The 19,887-nt window shown below is 39.9% G+C and overlaps 1 protein-coding gene and 1 non-coding gene across 2 annotated transcripts; one reads left to right on the top strand and one right to left on the bottom strand.

The window, feature by feature from the left end:
• Positions 1 to 5,938: 5,938 nt before the first annotated feature.
• On the top strand, positions 5,939 to 10,953 carry LOC104433808. Its single transcript, XR_005548529.1, has 11 exons — positions 5,939 to 6,380; positions 6,455 to 6,647; positions 7,940 to 8,142; positions 8,226 to 8,335; positions 8,439 to 8,673; positions 8,781 to 8,945; positions 9,019 to 9,087; positions 9,728 to 9,972; positions 10,055 to 10,123; positions 10,210 to 10,273; positions 10,665 to 10,953. It is a non-coding gene; the product is annotated as a protein EMSY-LIKE 3 (transcript).
• A 123-nt stretch (positions 10,954 to 11,076) lies between these two features.
• LOC104433807 lies at positions 11,077 to 13,784 on the bottom strand. Its single transcript, XM_010046677.3, has 2 exons — positions 13,297 to 13,784; positions 11,077 to 11,573 (listed from the first exon to the last, which is right to left on the bottom strand). The coding sequence occupies exons 1-2, from the start codon at positions 13,658 to 13,660 to the stop codon at positions 11,251 to 11,253; spliced, it is 687 nt and encodes a 228-aa protein (XP_010044979.1). The 5' UTR covers positions 13,661 to 13,784; the 3' UTR covers positions 11,077 to 11,250.
• Positions 13,785 to 19,887: the final 6,103 nt, after the last annotated feature.

Below are 19,887 nucleotides of genomic sequence, written 5' to 3'. Positions count from 1 at the left end.
TGTTAAAATCAAAGAAAACGACACGCAAACATCGGGAGTGCCAAAACTTGGCACAAAATGACATTTAAATGCCAAAACTTACAAAAGTGACACTTAAGTGCCAAAATCGGACCAAAATGGATTAATTAAGTGCCAACGGTGAAAATCCGACCTAAACGTCGACATGCCAATTTTTCGGCAAGCTTAGTGTAAAACAATGTCATTTTTAGTACCGACGTGGTAAATAATTAAGATAAAAATTAATTAAAGTAAATTTAAAACAAAATAATAATAATTTATAATTAAAAAAAAAGTTGGAGGAGGAGGAGGAAGAACGCCGCCGGCGGCTAAGGGCTCAGCCCTCACCGCCGCCGCTAGAAGGTGGGGAGGGTCGGCCGGGGCCGTTGAGCCGAGCTAGGGGCAGCAAGGGTTGAGCCCTCAGCTATCAGCTGCCTTCCTCCTCCTCCTCCAACTTTTTTTTTAATTATAAATTATTAATATTTTGTTTTAAATTTAATTTAATTAATTTTTATATTAAAATTCAAATTATACCAAAACTACGTCATTTTTGTGTGTGTTTTGCTAAGTCAGTCTTCCGGCAAGCTATATAAGCGAGAAAATTAATTTAAAAAAACGCCACGTAAGATTTCCGGCGAGGTTTGCCGGATGTGGCATTCAAGTGTGCCATTTTTCATTAAAAAAAAAAAATAACACTTAAGTGTCACTTTCGTAAATTTTGACACTTAAGTGTCTATTTGTGCCAAGTTTTGGCACTTGAAGCGCTCTTTTACCCAAATAAAACTCCACCTCAACTACAAAACAACTAAATTACATCTTAACGCTAACAAAACGACTCCTATGCACTCATAAATTGCATACCCAAAGCGATTATTCATGTTGTTTGCAATGTGGAGTTTTGGCCTTTTGGCACACAATTGATTAGGCCAAAACTTTTTCCTCCGAACTCCGTTCCAAACATACTTATAGTCAATGGAAAACCCTTCAAACATACTACAAAAATTCTAACTTGACCGTCCCAAAATCAAGCTGAAAAATGACAATATGCTAGCCCGAAGCTATTGGATGCGCACTATTCATCATGGGTGGGAAATTTTGAAATTTATTTTGGGCAAACTGTAAACTCAAATTGTGATTCGTAAAATGTTATAGCTTCACAACACCATAAAATATTCTTCCTATAAAAGTACATAGCTCAACAACTCAAAAATCGGACTTCGCCGCTCAATTTTCCCAAAATTCCGAATTTGAGCCATAAACCTAGAAAATACTTAGATTGGACAAAAGAGAGTGGCTTAATCTCTTACGGAGCATTGTGTTACGGAGTCAAGTCAGCTTGGCGAGGCATCCACAGCGTGCACATGCCAAATCCCCTTTCCTTTCTTCCCCTTTCTTCTTCTCCTCCTCCTCCTCCTCCACCTTCGTCTTCTTCTTTTCTCTTTCTTTCCTTTCTTTTTGCTCAAGGGAGCTCTCGACTTCTATTTAACCAAGCCCCCCTTCCTTCTACTTTTTAAATTTTACAACCCACTTTTTCCCACTTCCAAAAATCCACATTGACAACGCTCTCACTCTATTAGCTGTTAACTAAAGAACCTAAAAGAATTGGGAAATAGAGAGGTGAGCAGTCACAAATTTAGTGAGTAGTACATATCTCTTATAAGCACATTGAACACCACTATGCATATCTATAAGTATAGAGCTTTGTACTACTAAAAACTCATAATCCAATTCTTTAAATATACATATCACAAGTCATTCATTATAAGTCAGAAATACACATTTAAATTCACCATCACGATTCAAATATCAATGGTCAAGTCTGCTAATTAATCTCTATCATATCAATGGTCCATCCATTGATCTATCTTATATCAAAACGCATGTCGATGGTCCATCCATCAATCAATCTTTTGCTCAATACCTAATCATGGTCACGACACAACGCATGGTGACAAGGCAACCAAAATTCCTCCTTGGTAGGGTCTCCATCTGCAAAACCGATGGCTCAACCCAAAAAGATATCCTAAACCCGGTATACATACCTCATTAGATTCGCAATCCTATTGAGCATAAATAACCATTCTCCAATACCAAAAATTCAATTTATAAGCAATAACATAATCCATAATACATTTCATAAACCAACTATATAACCTTTTATAACTCAATTCATCCAATAGATTCACAAATCAATATATATATATAATCTTTTGTAGCATTTTTCATAAAAGGTTTCTCAAATCATCTTAGAACTCATTCCATAAACCAATTCACAAAGCGATATATCATTTCACGATACCTTTCATGAAACCATTCTCAAATCATTCTCAAATATTAAAAAGTAGTAATTGCCCAATCCAGACCTCTATCCAACAAACATGTTTTAATTACTCGTATAATATTGAAATTTTTAATCTCTTTCAAGACATGAATTTATAAACCTATAAAAGAGATGGCACCACTCACTAAGTTGTGGTTGATCATCTCTCTATTTCCCAACTTTTTCAAGATATTTGCTTAGCAACTAATAAAGCAAGAGCGTTGTCAATGTGGATTTTTGGAAGTGGACTTTGGATTTGGTTTGAGACTGTGTCTTTCGGTTGAAAGGACGGCTGTGTCATCCCCATTCTTAATGGTTTTGGAGTATAACAGGGTAGATCGAAGTAAAAGCTTAAATCTCCTCACAACGTTCATACATACCAGTTGGAACTCGGAAGACCAAAACTCTACCAACCACTATGCAAATTCGAAACACAAGATTCAAAATACCCCACTAACAATAGTCTTTAAGTTCGCATTTGGTAACAATTCTGTTTTCGGGAACAGATTCTGATTATAAATTATTCTTTTTTATTTTGTTCTCAAAAACAATTTCTAAGCATTTTAAAGGCGCATTTGATAACGTTTCTATTCCCGGGAGCAGATTTTTTCGGTTGTAGGTGTAACCAACCTGCTATTAAGGATATGGCAGAAAGAAATAATAGAAAAATGGCTCTCGTATAAGATCTTCATTAGTACGTAAAACAATTGTATACCACCACTAATATAGTCAAAACAAGGTATTCTAGTAAGAAAAGAATAGATACCTCGGAGATAGGTAGACTCATCAACGGACTCTCTATCCTCTCTTTTTCAATCGAATTAGTTTATATTAGTTATAGGATAAGAAGATGGATTTGAAATCCTTTATTTTTCATTTCAACGGACCTATTAATCTATTCCCTGTTTTTTATATGTGATTCAGTAGTTAGTCCTTGAATTTCGAAAGAATATAGAAATAGAATAAGAGCAGGGAACAAATTCTAAGCATTTTAAACCGTTTAGTAACTATTCAAAATTTCTGATTTTGAAATAAAATTGTGTTTGGTACCATACTCATTGATTCTGTTCCAAATCAATTTCTTTTAATTTTTAAATATTTTTTATATTTTTTTCCTTTTTTTCTTTTCTTTTTTTTTTTCTTTTTTCTCCTATTCTTCTTCTTCTTCAGGCCAGTCGCAAGACTAGCAACTGGCCAGACGAGAGTCGGCAACCTCACCAAAGCGTCGTCGGCCCTTATCCACCGAGCCTCGCCGGTGGCGAGGTGGGCCTCGCCGTGGCTGGGACGAGGTCCGCCTAGCCACCGGTGAGGCTTTCCCAGCCCCACCGAGGCTCGGCCTCGCCCAACCCCGGTGAGGCCCACCTAGCCACCGGCCAGGCTGAGCCTCGCCAATGGTTAGGCTTGCCTCCAGCGAGCTCACCGAACCATCATCGGACCGGTTGCCGGCAACCGCCGTCGGTGGCAGCGACGACGGCATACGGCAATCGCAGGATGGTGGTTGATGAAGAAGAAGAAAAGAAAAAAATAAGAAAAATGAAAGAAGAATAGTTGATTTTGATTCTTAGATTTGTTCCGGAACAAGAATCAAATTTTTTTTTTTTATTCTTGATTCTGTTCCAAATCTACTTCCAGGAACATAAAAATAGAAATTTGTTCCGAGAACAAAAATTTTACCAAACGCAATTCTATTCCCAAACTACTCTCAAGAACAAAATATCAGAATCAGTCACTGTTAAAATAGTTACCAAACAGGCACTAAGCCATTTGGTAACTATCTAAAAATTCTGATTCTGGAATAGAATTGCATTTGGTACTTGTACTCATTAATTTTGTTTCAAATCAATTTCTTTTAATTTTTAAATAATTTTTTTTACTTTTTTTCCTTTTTTTCTTTTCTTTTTTTTTCTTTTTCTCCTATTCTTCTTCTTCTTCTTGTGGCCGGTCGCCGCGTAGGATCAACGACCTCACCGAAGTAGCCGGCCCTCGACGAGGCCGGCCCTCGTCGCCCGAGCCTCGCCGGCGGTTGGGCAAGGATACCGGCGAGGCCGGGCGAGGCCCGCTTGGCCACCGGTGAGGCTCGATCAAGCCATATTACGAGGCTTGCCCAGCCTTGCCGGTGGCCAAATAGGCCTCACCAGGGCTAGGCGGGCCTCACCCAACCCCAGCAAGGCTGAGCCTTGCCGATGGCTGGGCTTGCCTCCGACAAGCTCATTGGACCTCCCCCTAGCCTAGCGAGCTCACCAAACCAATTGCAGGCAACCGACAGTGGACGGCAACCACAAGATGGCAGTCGATGAAGAAGAAGAAGAAGAGTTGGTTTTGATAACAAAAATCAACTTTTTTTGTATTCTTGATTCTATTCCAAATCTACTTCCGGAAACAAAAACAAAAAAAAAAATATAAATTTATTCCCGGGAACAAAAACTTTACTAAACACGACTTTGTTCCAAAACTATTCTCGTGAACAAAAAATTAAAATCGGGTACTGTTTGGATGATTACCAAACAATCCCTAAATCAATCAGATACAAGATCTTGTGGCCTTCTCATCTTCCTCACTATGCAACCACAAACGGTCCAAGTTAGTAAATAATAGGTTTCTTCTCGTGAAAAAATTACACTATAGTCAGTTAAGTTCTAGACAAATTTATGCATGGGGCATGATGTATTGCCAAAGTGAAAGGATTATGTCAAATTTAGTCCATGTGAATATGAAGCCCAGCAAAAGGATTCAGTGAGAGACTCAACACAACAGATCAGAGAGATCGGACATGACAACGTGAACCTCAAAACCTCTAAACCAAACTCATTCTTGACCATCATACAATTGGTCAGAGCCACAGGGGCATGTCTTAAAAAGTGCATTGAAGAAGCACTAGGCAACAATATACCATGGCTAATTAGTTTATTTATCAAATTAAAAGTTTACTTTGAAAATGTGAAAACATTATTATCAAGGTAATATCATGGTGTGTTTGTTTTGGGGAAAACAAATGATGTAAAAAAATCTTACTAAAAATAATTGTTTATATCGCTTACAAAAATGAATAAACAAAAAATATTTTTCTAATTCACAAAAAAGTTTAGACATGAATTGTGATGGATTAATAAAATATTTTTCATTAACTAATTATTTCAAACGATAAGAGTAATCATTTTTTAAAAAATATATTTCAAATCATTCATTTTTCAGAAACATATCCACCTTAGCCTCTTCGTCATTGGATAACCTACCCAACTAAGATAGGCCAAGATTAGCTAGGATAATATTATGTTTCGGATTGTTAAGTAAGTAATTGATGATTACATCGAAACCTAACATGCCGAAAAATGTAAAAATACCTTAAACGAAGCCGGAGACATTTCCGTTAACGGAAATCCAACGATGGCATTGACATATATCGTAACCTAACCCGCGTTTAGCATGTTTCATACAAGCTAAATAATCTGAGCCTCTTCATCACTAGATAGTCTACCAAGATAGGCCGAAAGTTTTAATGTTGTGGATTGACATTGGATGCATCAGGGCATAGATTATTTCTGCAAGAAGGCAAAGTTAAACCGGCAACTAAATCTGTGCCGTGTATATAACACCCCTAATACGGCCCTTCTTTCAGTGTGTCTCGAGGGGACTGTCTTTTCCTCTCTAGACGCCATTGATCCATATCATAAATCTCTCCGGCCTCGGAAGTGCTCTTTTGCAAGTCTATCTGGTTGGTTTTTCTAGACCGGGGTCGGACCGGACGTTCGACCGGCCGAGTCGGGAGCGGTTTCCAGTTCTGACCGGTTCTCTCCTCTCGCCGGTCCGGGGACCGAAAAATTCCCAGTTCCCCCCTCGCGACTCTCCTTCTCGCCCTCGCTCCTGCTCAAACCCTAATTTTCATTGTAATCTCGCTCAAAATTCTTCTTCTCAACTCCAATTCCCTTCGCATCTGAGTTCGATTTTCCTTATTTCGTGATCCCGAAGTTCGATTGTTCGGATTGCCGGTGTTTCTCCACAAATTTTGCGATAATCGCACGTAAATCGGCTCTTCTTGGGAATGTTCCATGGCGAACGACTGTAGGTACGCCCTGTTGTGATTTTGTTGATTGCTCTCGGTTTCTTCGTGTATTTATGCATCAAATTGAGTTCTTTCAGGCGGATTCGATGAGTACTTAGAAATGACTGGTTCGGGTTCGGTATCGAGACTCGTCGATTCTTTCCTTGAGGTGTTCTTCCGGGTTCGTGGGGCTTAGGAGTGTGGCTGAAGCGAATTCGGGGTTTTTCATTGGCGAAATTTCTTGGTTTGAAGCAACGGGGATGGATCATGATATGCCTGATAGCAGCAGCGGTGAGATTTTCACTTTCTTTTTTTTGACTGATTCTGTTGTTTTCGAGGTTGTGTTGGTGTCTAATGTCGTTTTTGGAATTTATTAGTGGAATTTATTATGTTAACCAATTAGTTAAATTTTGAGATGAGAGTGAAGTCATAGCAGTTTGTTTCCATGGCAATTAAAGCAATCCGTTGTGTTTTATGGTTCTTGCTCGGCAGGAAAGTACGAATTTTTTTGTGCTTTTAGTGCAGAGTTGTACGTGGAACTGGATGGATTAAGTTTTGGAAGGGTTTATGGACTTGGCTTTGAAAGGGTTTAAGAACTACAATTTTGGTTTGGTTATGAAAGCTCTTGTAGAATTGTGTGGTTTTGATGGTTGTTTCCTGCTAAAGTTTTGAGGGGAGTGGAGAGAGATAGTTCAAGATACTGAGGGTGCTGAGAAAGTGTTTGGGGCTGCTGCTGTTGTTTCATCTGAGAATTGGCTTGAAAAGATTTAGTAGCGCTTCCGATTCTAATGTTGGTGATAACTGTGATTAGATGTACCATGTTAATAAGGATCGGGTTTCATCCTTTTGTGGTTTCACCCCTTGGTATATAAACTGCCAAGGTGGTGGTAAAACCTTTAGACATTGAGATAGGTTGTGAGAATTCTGACTTCTCTTGGTGCTCTTCAAACTATGCTGTTGGAATGTGTGGGGAAGCTTATGGGAGTAAGTTCTCATCAGGACATACGTGTTTCTTTGTCATACATATTGAATTTGTGGGAGTTTTACTCGCTATGGGTTTGATCTAGTTGTACACAGGGCTGTCAATTGTGTCCAATCATTGTGGTTCTGTCAATCAGTTGTATCAAACCATGTTATTGCTAAATAGTTTAAATTTTCTCTAGTATGATCTGGTTTTTGAACTGGATTAAATAATTGTTTACCGTGTTCATTTTATGACATATTCGGATTTTGTTTATGATTTTTTCCTGTGTCACGTTGTCTTCAAGGTGCATTCCTTTGTCATGTCAGAAATTGCTGCCCCTACTTGCATGCTTGACCAATGATCTGATTTCCTCTAGATCGTTGGCCAAGTTATAGTGTTAAAGATTGGTAGCTCTCTTTGTTTATGAAAACTGCAACATGCAGTGGTTAGGAGTTTGTTGGAACTTAACCATGATCACTTAAGTACCTAGCTTTACATACACTTGCAAGCGTTTTATATTTTAATTTTTTGGGTACTGATGAAGAATGAAAGAATTATAACCAGTGCAGTCACATGTGGTAAATCTCAAGACAAATTTTTGCCAACTAAACTACTGCAGGTACAGATGACGGCCTCCCTCCTCCGCAACGGAGCAGATATCAGAGAGGACAGGCTGCTGGAAATGGAAGATCTGCAGTTTTAGGAACTGCACCGTTACTCAAGATACACAACAACGTGGAAAATCAGATCTACCATATTGAGCAAGAAGCTTATTGTTCAATACTTCGAGCCTTTAAGGCTCAATCTGACGCCATTACTTGGGTATCTTTACTCGACTTGTCATTTCAGTCGATCCGTCTTCCATGCTTTATCTTAAGCAGCTTCCACATATGGTGTTTTTGCAGGATAAGGAGAGTTTGATTACCGAACTTAGGAAAGAGCTGAGAGTGTCAGATGAGCAACATAGAGAGCTTCTTTCCAAGGTCAATTCGGAAGACATTCTTCAGCGGATAAGGTGCGATAGCTCGACATCATGTACATTTTCTAATTGCTGATTCTATGTTATATAGTTGCCTGTAAGCCCTGTGTTTTGACTACTGCAATCAATCATGGAGCAGAGAGTGGAGAAAGGCAAATGGTTTTCAACCAGGCAGGCCTGGAACTTCTAGGCACATCCAAGACCCTGCACCTAGTCGCAATCTTTTGGCATCTGAAAAGAAAATGAAGACCCCACAGTCTGTTGCTTCTTTGTCTGCATTTACACCATCTCCAGCAATACCGTCATTACAACCATCTCCATCAACATTTAGACAAGGGCCTCATCCTGGAGGCAGGAGTAAGAAGCCAAAATCAGTGAGTTCTATATTTGATATAGAAGTAATGGCGAATTCAGATGGATCTTTCCTCTTTGCTTGATTTATTATGTTCTACTCACTGGATCATCTATAAATTCCATGCAGAACTCTACGGCAGGTGCTGGTGGAAGGCCTCAAGGTGCCATTCGTGGTTTCTCTGGGGCCTTTCGAGCAAACTCTGATTCACTGATAGGCAAGAAAGTTTGGACTAGATGGCCTGATGATAACAACTTCTATGAGGCTGTCATAACAGATTATAATTCAGCTGAGGTAAGTAACTTATTGCTAATGAGACCACACTGCAAATGCACCTCCATTGAGCTTCCTTTTTGTGTTTTAATAGGGGCACCATGCATTGGTCTACGATATTGAGACAGCAAATGAAACATGGGAATGGGTTGACCTCAGAGAGGTAAGAATGTCTACTCAACCTCATTACATAATTGAACTTTAGTAGAAAAAATCTTGCCAAGTGTCGCAATGAATCATGACTACCGTGACTTAACCGAAGCCACTTGTACTCAAATTGGGCCCAGACTGGCTGGTTTTAGCAGTTGGTTAGAGAAGGGTAAGCCACTTTAAGTTGTCTCAACCTTTTAGCCAGACATAGTCAAAGCTTGCTAACTTATTAGCTTCATGAAAGTAGCCAGCAAAGGTGAATGGTTGATTTTAGTCAAGACTTACATGTTTCATATACTTAGTAGTCAGAATGGTCAGAAAAAGGAGCGTGGCTTTCGAATTTAACGTGGGAAATCTCATCCTCATCCTGCTGTAACCTGGTCAATAGGGCGAGTTCTCTAACATTTTTGGACCCTCAATAATATGTCTTCAAAATGCAAGCACACGGATAGGCTGCTCAAATACTGAGGACTCATGTTGGGGAATAGACTGGTAGAGGAGTCTCGTGGTCCTAGTTATTACCAGTCATGAGACCATAGCATATTCCAGCCGTAAGATCATCATGATAGTGACATACTGCATTACAAAAATTGATACTCTTCCCTTTTGTCTCAAATAAAATTCTCACAATTTCCTTTTTGTCTTAATGGTAGATACCTCCCTCAGACATCCGGTGGGAAGGCCATGACCATGGAATTTCTAATAGAGGGGGCCATCCTGGTGTCAGCCGGGGAGTCAAGAAGTCCACTCCGAAAGGTGGTGCTATTACTGGACCTGGAAAAGGTAAAGGGACGACGAAGGGACAGACTCAAAGAATCTCCCTTCAATGCAGAGTGGCGTAGGCCGGAAGGATTTGGGCGACATTGAATTGCTCAACACAGATTCTCTAGTCAAGGAGGTGGGCTGTTGTCTTCGTATAGACTAACTGGTTAAGAGTCATGCCATTTAATCTGACTAATCTAAGGTTGACTTCTATACAGGTGGAGAAAGTGTTAAGTGCGAGCCCGCCCGACGTGGCAGAGATTGCAGAAGCGAAGAGGGCTCTTAAGGTAATGATACGAAACATATTCCGTCTACGGTCGAATCATATTCCGTCTCGCATGGCCTTTACCCTAATATGCGTGTCCAAATGCAGGAGCAGGAGCAGGCCCTGCTTGGTGCGATCTCCATGCTTCAAGATGCATCCGATGGTGAAAGTGGTAATTATTACTGATTACTTTTACCCAATAACCTAGCATATGAAGTTAGACCGAGACGACTCAGACACAGATCGCGCGTTGCCATTGTAGACATCGCTAGCTCTGTAAAACTTGTCAGAATCAAAGTATACACAGTCAGGTTCGGAGGTCCTTAAGTTCTTCATTTCTCTCTTTTTCCTTCTTTTTTAAATTTTTCACTTTCTTCCCGCCTTGTACATTGTATTTCATTCATCAATCCATAGAGTGGCTCTTCGGATTGAATGACCAATAAAAATATCATAGTTCAATGATGCCCATGAGGAGCAAACTTATATGGGTATAATGCGTCGGTTCACCATTGTCCAAAGTGCAATTTTCAATTCTTTGTGCTTTCCTTTTATCTTTACAACAGATGAAAAGGGATTGTAGCCTTCCAAAAAGGCAATCGAGGGGAGGGGCAGTTTGAGACTTTGAGCAGACCAAGTTCTGGATCTGATGGAGAGAACCGGAGAGACGGTGGTTTTCTCAACATCACATATTTCGATGAGAGTGCAATTGCATTTCAAGTCCCGGCCAGTTCTAACTATGTCTGAGCCTGTAACCTTTACTAGAGTTAGGATTGACTACTGACCTGTCATTGTAATTGAATCTCAAACCGATTCCTAACTCAGTTACTATGTACAGCTTCTTTGATAATCAAATGAACTGTATATCATTTCTACACAATGATTCTCCAAGTTCTAAGTGATCTCTGTCTGTGCACACATGTGCGCACTTGTGTGTGTGGGATGCATGCTGTTGCAGATTGCTTTCATGAGACAGGATTAGAAAATGGAACCTTAGGTACAGTTCCTACTGCCAAATTGCCAATACTAGGATTCAACATCATCCACCAAGAAGGCAAGCGAGCATACGGGCACAAGGCCCCAGAACTGAAGGCATGCACTCAAGCCTCTACTCCTTATAAACAGCTGTTGCATAGTAACAAGCCAATAATATTACAAAGACGCAATGAACTCAAGAATAATACTCACCATCTGCGCATCAAAAGCAGGGCCTTCCATTTGAAAGTGCCCTGCTCCTTCAATCAGATGCTTTTCTACTCGACCTGCTGCTCCGCTCAGCTTGTTCTCTAACTGCTTCACACTCGTAAAGCCATCGCGAGTTCCCATGATGAAGAACTTCGGTTTTGGGGATTGCAAGATAGATTTATGGTGCCGCCCAAAGAGAATTGAAGAAATCATTCCAAAAGGATAGCCTATGCTAACATAACCCACGACTTGTTCTATCTGATCCACAGCTGAGCCAGCAATTGGCGCCCCTGTAAGAGAATTAGAAAAAGAAATAAACCTCCATATGTTAGTGAAATCAGGGTACAAAGTGTTGCATAATCACAAGCAACTTAGTGAAATTTCCAACGTTTAGATAAGGTGGCAGTTTCAGTAACTTCCATACTTGGTCATTCAATATGGAAAAAGGAACTGCAAGCGGACAAATCAGATCAATCAGCCTCCAGATGTACTAGATTTCACAATTTTAACTCCTATCCCCATCTTCTTCATACTAAAGTCTGTAATTATTACTTTGCACCTCCAATGTCTGTATTCTCTAGATGCTGGAAAAAATAAGAGTTGCAAATAGAGCACTCTCCCGCCTTCTTCTGTCCCACCTCTCATGCTAAGATGATGATTCATAAGAATAACCATCACAGCCTTCTCCTTCGTCACAAGCAACCGTTCGTGTCAGGTTTAAAGAACCTAATCTTAGTTAATGAGGTAGAAGACAGATGCACACAGTTTGCAAACCTAATATCTACATTTAAAGAGACTCAATGCTGCCTTTGCACAGTACATGAAACAACTCTTCCCCACCCCCAGGGGCGGGGGGCGACAGTAGTCTTGACACAAGCAAATGAGCAATGCACATTAGATGCTTAATTTTGAAGAGCATTGCAATCCTTTCTCTGGTAAAGGATTTATTTTTTGAAGATCATGACATATGACTTATAATGACATCTCATTCTCAACCACTAATGTTTCCTTCAAGGTGATGTAGCACAATGTTTGGGCACCCAAATTGAGTAAACAAATGGAAACGATCCCAGTCCTTTTATGACAACTTCATCGAGTTTTTAACCACATTGAGAATATATTATGCCAGTTATTATTATTACACTTACATCTACATAGGTGCAAACATTGCCCCTTCATTGCTATTGTATATGCACAGAAATAGAAAACTCTGTTGCAGTGCCAGTTTGGCAGGAAGCTTAATGTGATTGTTATAACGACTAAAAACAAAGTCCAAAGACTTGAAACTAATATGGGAGGACACTATGCTGGTATTGTCATCCAACGCAGTAGCTGCTGTAAGATGGACAGTTGAGGGATTGAGTAAACTTTCCGGTTCACACTCACAAGCTAGTACCCACATGCAATCTATTAGATTCTGAGACAGCCGTGCACAAACCATCATTCTAAAGCTCGAGTTCAAAATAATAAATTGCGAGCACTCTCGGACTGAAAATCAGATAGACTCTGTCGGCCAAGACTTGCCACAATTAAAGCAGCTACCGGCAACACCACCAGAAAGCAACTTTCAGATTATAGAGTGATAGAAGACCTTCGTCAACCAAGATTTGCATCATAGCCAAAGGATCGGAAACAAGCAGACAGCTCAAGAATGCAAAGGATCACAGTGGACAGACTAGAGACGACTCAATCAGCAAGGTAACATCCGCAAAAACAGTAGTCCAAACCCCCTATTTCTACCGTTTCGACGACAAATTCATCACCTTCCACATCAAAAGGCATGGCTAAAGACGATTCACATATCTATCTAACAAGCAGAGCAGTGAAACACAAAGCCCCATTCGGTAGATCTGCAAAACGAAATGCTCAACCAGACCATCTAAAAAGAAGACGACCAATCCTAGCTCACCCTAATCTAACTCAAGAAAACCAAGCCGCGCCACCATCAAACACTTCCCGAGAACCTCATAACATCACCCAAATCAAACCACAAATCCTTCAAAGAAACCTCACCAGCAGAAGAACCCACGAGCAGGATCCTGCGGAGCGAGAGGTTGTCGCAGGCCCACTTGCAGACGGCGATCACGTCCTTGACCTCGGCGAACCCGGTGAGCGAGGGCCGCCCGGTGGACTTCCCGGCCCCGCGCATGTCGAACGTCACCGCCGGCAGGCCCCTCCCGGCGAGCTCGGAGGCGATGCCCCTCAGCAGGGCCTGGCACCCGCCGAGCACCGTGTAGGGATGCACCAGGACGACCCCCAGGCCGCCGCCGCCGTCGTCGGCCCTCCCGGCGTCCTCCCTCGGCTTGAACAGCCGCGTGTGGAGGACGACCCGGTCGGCGGACTCGACCTTGCAAGACTCGACCGTGTAATTCGACATTTCCGAGGGTATAGAGAGAGAGAGAAAGAGAGAGAATGTTGGTGGGTTGGCGATGGTTGGAGTAAACCAACCTCTGTACTCAGTTTCCCCCAGTTTCCCCACCCACGATGGAGAGAGAAGTGAAAGGCTCGACGACGATGGTGGTCCGAATTAAAATATGTTACTGTCTTTTTTTCTCTCTCTCTTCTTTTCTTTTTTTTTTTGGGCCAGAAAGCTACGTACAATTAATTCCTTTTAGATGAATCTGCCCACTATATATATTACGCGCAAAATTATTGCGGCCACCTATGGAAACTCAACATAAATATAACTTATAATGCGTTTTGTATCCAGGAACGATAATAACTGATGTTGATGATTGCTCGTAGTGCTTGTAAATAAATAATGAGAAAGATATGGTCATAATCGTCGAAGATGTTTAGGCGTGAATTATTGTCGAGGATTTAAATTCTGTACATTGACTAATTTTTTTGAGTGAGATAACCTTCCATTTTAATAAAAGAAAAAAAATCAAATTATTGAGTTTCCATGGAACGAACAAGCCTTCGAATATTGTCTTTCTTGATTTTCCTTGATTTAGCCCCATCACGGATTAATTGCAAAATTAAAAGCTAAACCACTTTAATCACCAAAAGAACATTGAGACTTTTCTTTAATGTTCGTTTAAGCTAAACTCTGCTTCGGTCAATTATCGTGTAGTGACGTGACCCCACTTGAATTTTATGTGATCTAAAGTTAAGTGTACAAAACGAGCAAAACTTTCAAGAATGGATCGATCCATATTATGATCGAAAATTACAGCACCCGATTTCTATAGCGTAGTATTTGCGTTGTCATCCAATGCTTAATCGACGCATTCATTGCTTACATAAAATGCTCTGATGATGGTCTAGGGGATAGACCTTTAGAAGTCGATGTTGAATTACCATATGTAAATGTCACGTGTAAATGCATAAGATCGTGAACATCAATCGATTAAAAGTGTTTGGATTGTTTTTTAGGTCATCCATTTGGAGCCCATACGATTCTTCAATTCAATTGGACATTTAACCCTTATCCATAATATGTTAATGTCAACAAAAAGCATACAGAATCATGGGCGAGCATTGCCGCCCTCTTCCACGTGGCCCTCCCCTCTAATTGGTGAGATTCACTAGCCCTCACCCAAGCGTTGGCAACCCGGCCAACCTTCGCCGACCCCACCAACGATGGGGCAACAGCCACATGTGTTCTCATTTTTTCTAAGTTTTATTTTATAAAAAATTTAATATAATTTAATTTAATTTTAATTTGTGTTTTGAAGAAAATATCCTTAATTGGTTAGAATAATTTACACGAAGTTAGGCCTTATTTGAAATAATCATAATCATTTTAGGCCATTCTTTAAAACTAATATAGTCACTCCATATTTTTATTTAAAATAAAATTTACTTTAGACTATTATTTAAAAAAATAATAACACTTCAAATCATTATTTATAATTTCTATAGGAGTCGAACAAACTCCAAAAAGAGAAAGAAAAGGCCCAAAAAGAAGTGGATAGGTGTCCATTTAGAAAGGGGCATTGCTACTTTACCCAAAAAAAAAAAAACCTATTCGCAAAGCTCGTTTCCAAGAAATTACAGAAAACAAATTTCAAGATTGAGAAAACAAGGAGAGGAGGCCCGGGAAACGGTAGAAGTTTATTCGTGTCTGTCTGACAGAACACCTTCGGCTAAACCCTCTATTTATGGCCGTTGTGGAGTCTTGTAAAATCCACTAGCTATCATTTGTAACCCGACATCATTATTCGACTCACAGTTTGAATGACATCGTGATTTAACGGTGTATACGTTCCGAATGATAGCTCTATTGTCTGGGGAAGACTCAATGCATAGGACTCGATGGATCGCAATTTTGATGTATAATAAGCACGTGATCCTTGTGCGACTCTTTGAACAACATGCCTTGCGTTCATCGCATTTAAAAACTCGAGATAACTTTCAAAGAAAGATGTTAAATAGAACTGAAACAGAGAGATGAGACACCTTTGGATGAGAAATTCGTCGCTTGAGCGGGCTTTCAAAGGAACTGTTCTATATACCGGAAAGAATAACATCATCCATGATGACCACGGTCGAATACGGGTAACCGATGTGACCTCGTCTAAGACACCATCACTCCTATCAAATGGTGAACGGAGAATCATCTTACGCAATGTAACATTAAGAACTAATCAAATCAAACCATGACTTCAATCAGCGGGTCATCTAACTGCACAGTTCCGGCACTTCTCTTCCTGGTGAATTCACCGCCTTTATCTTGGTGACGCCTTTGCTGTTACCAGTTCTTCCTGATTATTCAGTCGTCCAACGAGTGATCTTCCATCACGCGATTGCCTTCGGGAAGAGGAAGAGTAGCACCAGATAGGATGCTTGGTATTAAGCCACGGGGTGGTTCTGAGGGGAGAACATTCTCATGTACTGTACAGCCCAATTGGCTCAATGAATCCATCGTTTAGCCGCGCATGGCATTTTGTAGATCGACGTCACAGGACGGTATTGGCAATCCGATTGTAGTGACACCACCATCTCCTGAAGAAATGGGAACATTCAAAAGGTCTGCAGATATGGGCCGATGTGCGATGAGGCCGACATCCATGGCATTTCGGAAATCGGTATTTTGCAACTGTACTGGCAATGCCAAATCAGGTGCACCATTATCTCCTGGAGAAAGAGCTGGAACATCAATGTGATTAGTAACATAGGCTGACGGGAGCGCATATCTACAAGCTTATAAAAAATTTGGAATGAGTAGTTATGAGCCTTTTGCTATTCTGATGTCAGTGGAAGTGCTAATAATTTATTTTTTCCTTATCCTGGACATCTCTTTAATTTTTCTTGTCACCGGTCTTTGTTTTCTTTTAAGTGGTTCAATTGAAGGGGCCCTTTCACTTTACAAATTGAACATTTTTAAATCTTAATTTCCGACATATAAATTTAATCAACCAACCTTCTTTTTTAGCATAATCTTTCTAGTCTCTATTTGTTAAAAATGCACACATAAACACATTGCCCATGTGCTTATCATTTATATTCTAGCTACTTGTTGATAGCACAATATCTCGTCAAGATGCCCTTAGCATCACGAAACCTTTTTTTTTTCAATTATTTTAATCCCCATATCAATAGAAACATAGATCTCTATGGATTTGCATAGACGAAGTTCGGACAACAAATGTTGTTGCAAGCCAATAGTTCTACCATGCTTCGCAGATTCACCTTTGTCAGGAGAAAGCTACAACAATCAAATTGGTTGGAGATTCAATTAAAGGCGATACTTGTAAGAATGATCTTATCGATACCGCCCAATCCATGAATGACCAAGTAACTAATGTTGCTAGATCCTTCGTTAAAAACTTCATGATGGCTTCTATATGACCAGCAATCGACTAAAAAATTAGGCAGACTTCCCCTTCTTTTCTTTAGCTTGGTCAAAATCTCATCCACAATATCGTTGATGATTTCACCTTGTGTGGCATAATGAAACAAGTATCTTAGCGTGAAACATATGGTATATAAATTCTTGAGTTCAGGAATATTTTAGACACGAAACTAGTTGGATTTCTGAATGGGTAAGGTTTTACCAAATGAAAAATCACTATCTTCAGTAAAAGGAAATATCGACTCGTGAAAGAATTAGTCGGGATGTGCACCAGGAACCACATGAACCGGGAACCGCCCATAGGGGTATCAGCAGTTCAGTTAAGTTTTTCGATTTTTGGTGCTTACATAATGGAAGTAGGCAAAAAAATTTCCCAAGCGAATAGCAGCACCAAGAAATAAACTCTTACCCCATGGGATGGCACTAAGAAATAAACTCTCATCTATTTGTTGGTTCGGTTCAGTTTGGTTAACCAATAAAAAAAAAAAATTTTGATTTTTTATGAGAACCGAACCAAATGAAAATCGAACCGAAAAAATTGAATTTTTCCGTTCGATTCGGTTTTTAACACCCCTAACACTCGGACCAAACTGGACTAGCTAGTTTTGGGCGGTTCCCAAAGAGGGCAGTCTGATTCCTAGTTCCTGCTTTTGGAACCGATGGCTGGTTTGTTCAGTTCCCGATTCCAAGGCGAACGGACCAACTGGACCAACTAGACCAAATCAATTAATTTTATATATATAATATTTTTTAAAATTTCTTAATAAACAAACCATAATTCCTCCCAATGTCTCTCATTTTTCATTTTATTTTTGGCCCAAAACAACAAATTTATTGGTTCCATCAGACCGGTTGATCGGTCCGATTCCCGATTCTAGGACCAATGGGTCCGATTCCTGATCCCATAATTTGGTCCTCTCAGTCCAGTTCCCGGTTCCACCTCGAAACCAGATCGGATCGGGAACCGATCAGTCCTAAGAATTAGATCAATGCTATGTTAGGATGAGTGGTTCGGGAAAAAAGGATATTAATTTACAAGGGAAATTACAATGAAAACATAATGAACCACAAATTAACAAAATTCTATTCCTTATAATTTAAAACCATCTCCCCAATAATTGCCCGAAAGACAAAAAGGAGAGAAAGCAGATTCCGAACTCCAATCTTACCCTTTGTCCTTTAAGGACCACCCCTTAATTGTTGTGACCTCGATCAGAGCCTTCTTCCATTGCCAAACTTCATCCTGGCCGACCTTTCCCTCATGCTTCTCTAGAGCATCAAGGTATAATCAAGTTTTTAACTTCACATCATCATGATTCACATCATAAAAAATGGGTAAGATCAATTTATCTTCACTTTGCTTGAGCATTCCACTATGTGGATGAGCTCGCAAAGACACTACACGCTGGATGCCTACTTCCTAGAAAAGATCGACAAGTATCTTTTAGAGGATCTAAGGGCACGGAGAAGCTCGCCTCCAATATTTTCACCCTTTGAGATCTCCTCGTCTTTGAAAACACAAATCCCTGCTTCAATCAGAAGTGATATAGACAATCGGTGAAGTTGAGGCGGGTATCGGAGCATCTGAAATTCAAGAACACCTCGAAATCCACCCCCGACGACGAACGGTCCTCATAGACGCAAGTGGACGTCGTCGCTGCGTCGGGTGAGTTCCAGTCTCTCTTCATCCTCCTTCAGGATCTCTGAATCCCCATCGAATTTGATCGACGGGGCATGTGAGTCCTTCTTGCTGGATCTGATCTTTGGGATTCCTCATGAGGAATTAGCGAAGCGCCGGATCCAGGAGACGGTGCAACGCGCTTTCGCTGTATTTTCTCGGCAGAGAGAGAGTAAAAATGATAAGCGACGACTTCAACAAGTCAAGCCAATGAAAATCCTCCAAAGTGGCGGGGTCCACCGTCATCACGCGCGTTAAGTGCACATACGTTTTAGCGTAGTGTATGTGCTTACTGGCCATCCTTCACAAACTAAGAAAAAAGTTTCAAATAAAAACTTGAAATCTCCTCATTTTTTTCAAATAAAAATTTAAAGTGAATATTATTTTAAATAAGAGTATGAAATGTTCTTATTTTCTTTAAAAACAGCATGAAGTAAATCTTGTTGCAAATAAGAACATGAAGTGGCATATCAATCTAAAAAAATAATCTTACTTTACTAGATAATCAAGGACATTTCGGTCATTTAATTTGTATTTTCTTTATTTTTTTCCTTTTTTATATTTTTTCCATAAAAATGAATTCGAAAAATAAAAATAAAAATAAAAACAAATAAAAACACAAATAAAAAATAAAAGGTGGGAGGGTTGGCCTTAGCCCTCTCACCTGTGGCCACCGCCCCACCAGTAACAAGGCAGTGGCCACAAGCGGGTGAGGATGCCATCCCTTCGCCCGAATTTGAAAAAAATTTGCTTTTTTTCCTTTCTTCAATTTTTATTTTTAGAAAAAAAAAAAAGAAAAAATAACACAAATTAAAAATTAAAGAAAAAAAATGACCTTAGCGAGCTCGTGAGATCAAACCCTTCTTTAAACCCGATATGGCCTCTTCGAGCCTTTATTTGAAATAATGTCAACCCCAAACCCTTCTTTGTAGAATTAAGGACACTTCATATTCTTATTTGAAACAATATGTACTTTAGTCTCTTATTTAAAAAAAAAATGATAACATTTTTTGTCCTTATTTAAAATTATCCCTAAAATAAAGGATGAAGCCTTTAACCCAAAATAAATGGACAAATCTTTGCATTAATGGAGATAACTATGAAGTCCAAAATACCATAAACGTAC

The sequence above is a fragment of the Eucalyptus grandis genome, chromosome 2, assembly GCF_016545825.1.
Source record: "Eucalyptus grandis isolate ANBG69807.140 chromosome 2, ASM1654582v1, whole genome shotgun sequence".
In the NCBI taxonomy this organism is placed as follows: Eukaryota; Viridiplantae; Streptophyta; class Magnoliopsida; order Myrtales; family Myrtaceae; genus Eucalyptus; species Eucalyptus grandis.
Note: the sequence above shows the minus strand (reverse complement) of the source record. Positions and strands in the feature narration are given on the sequence as shown.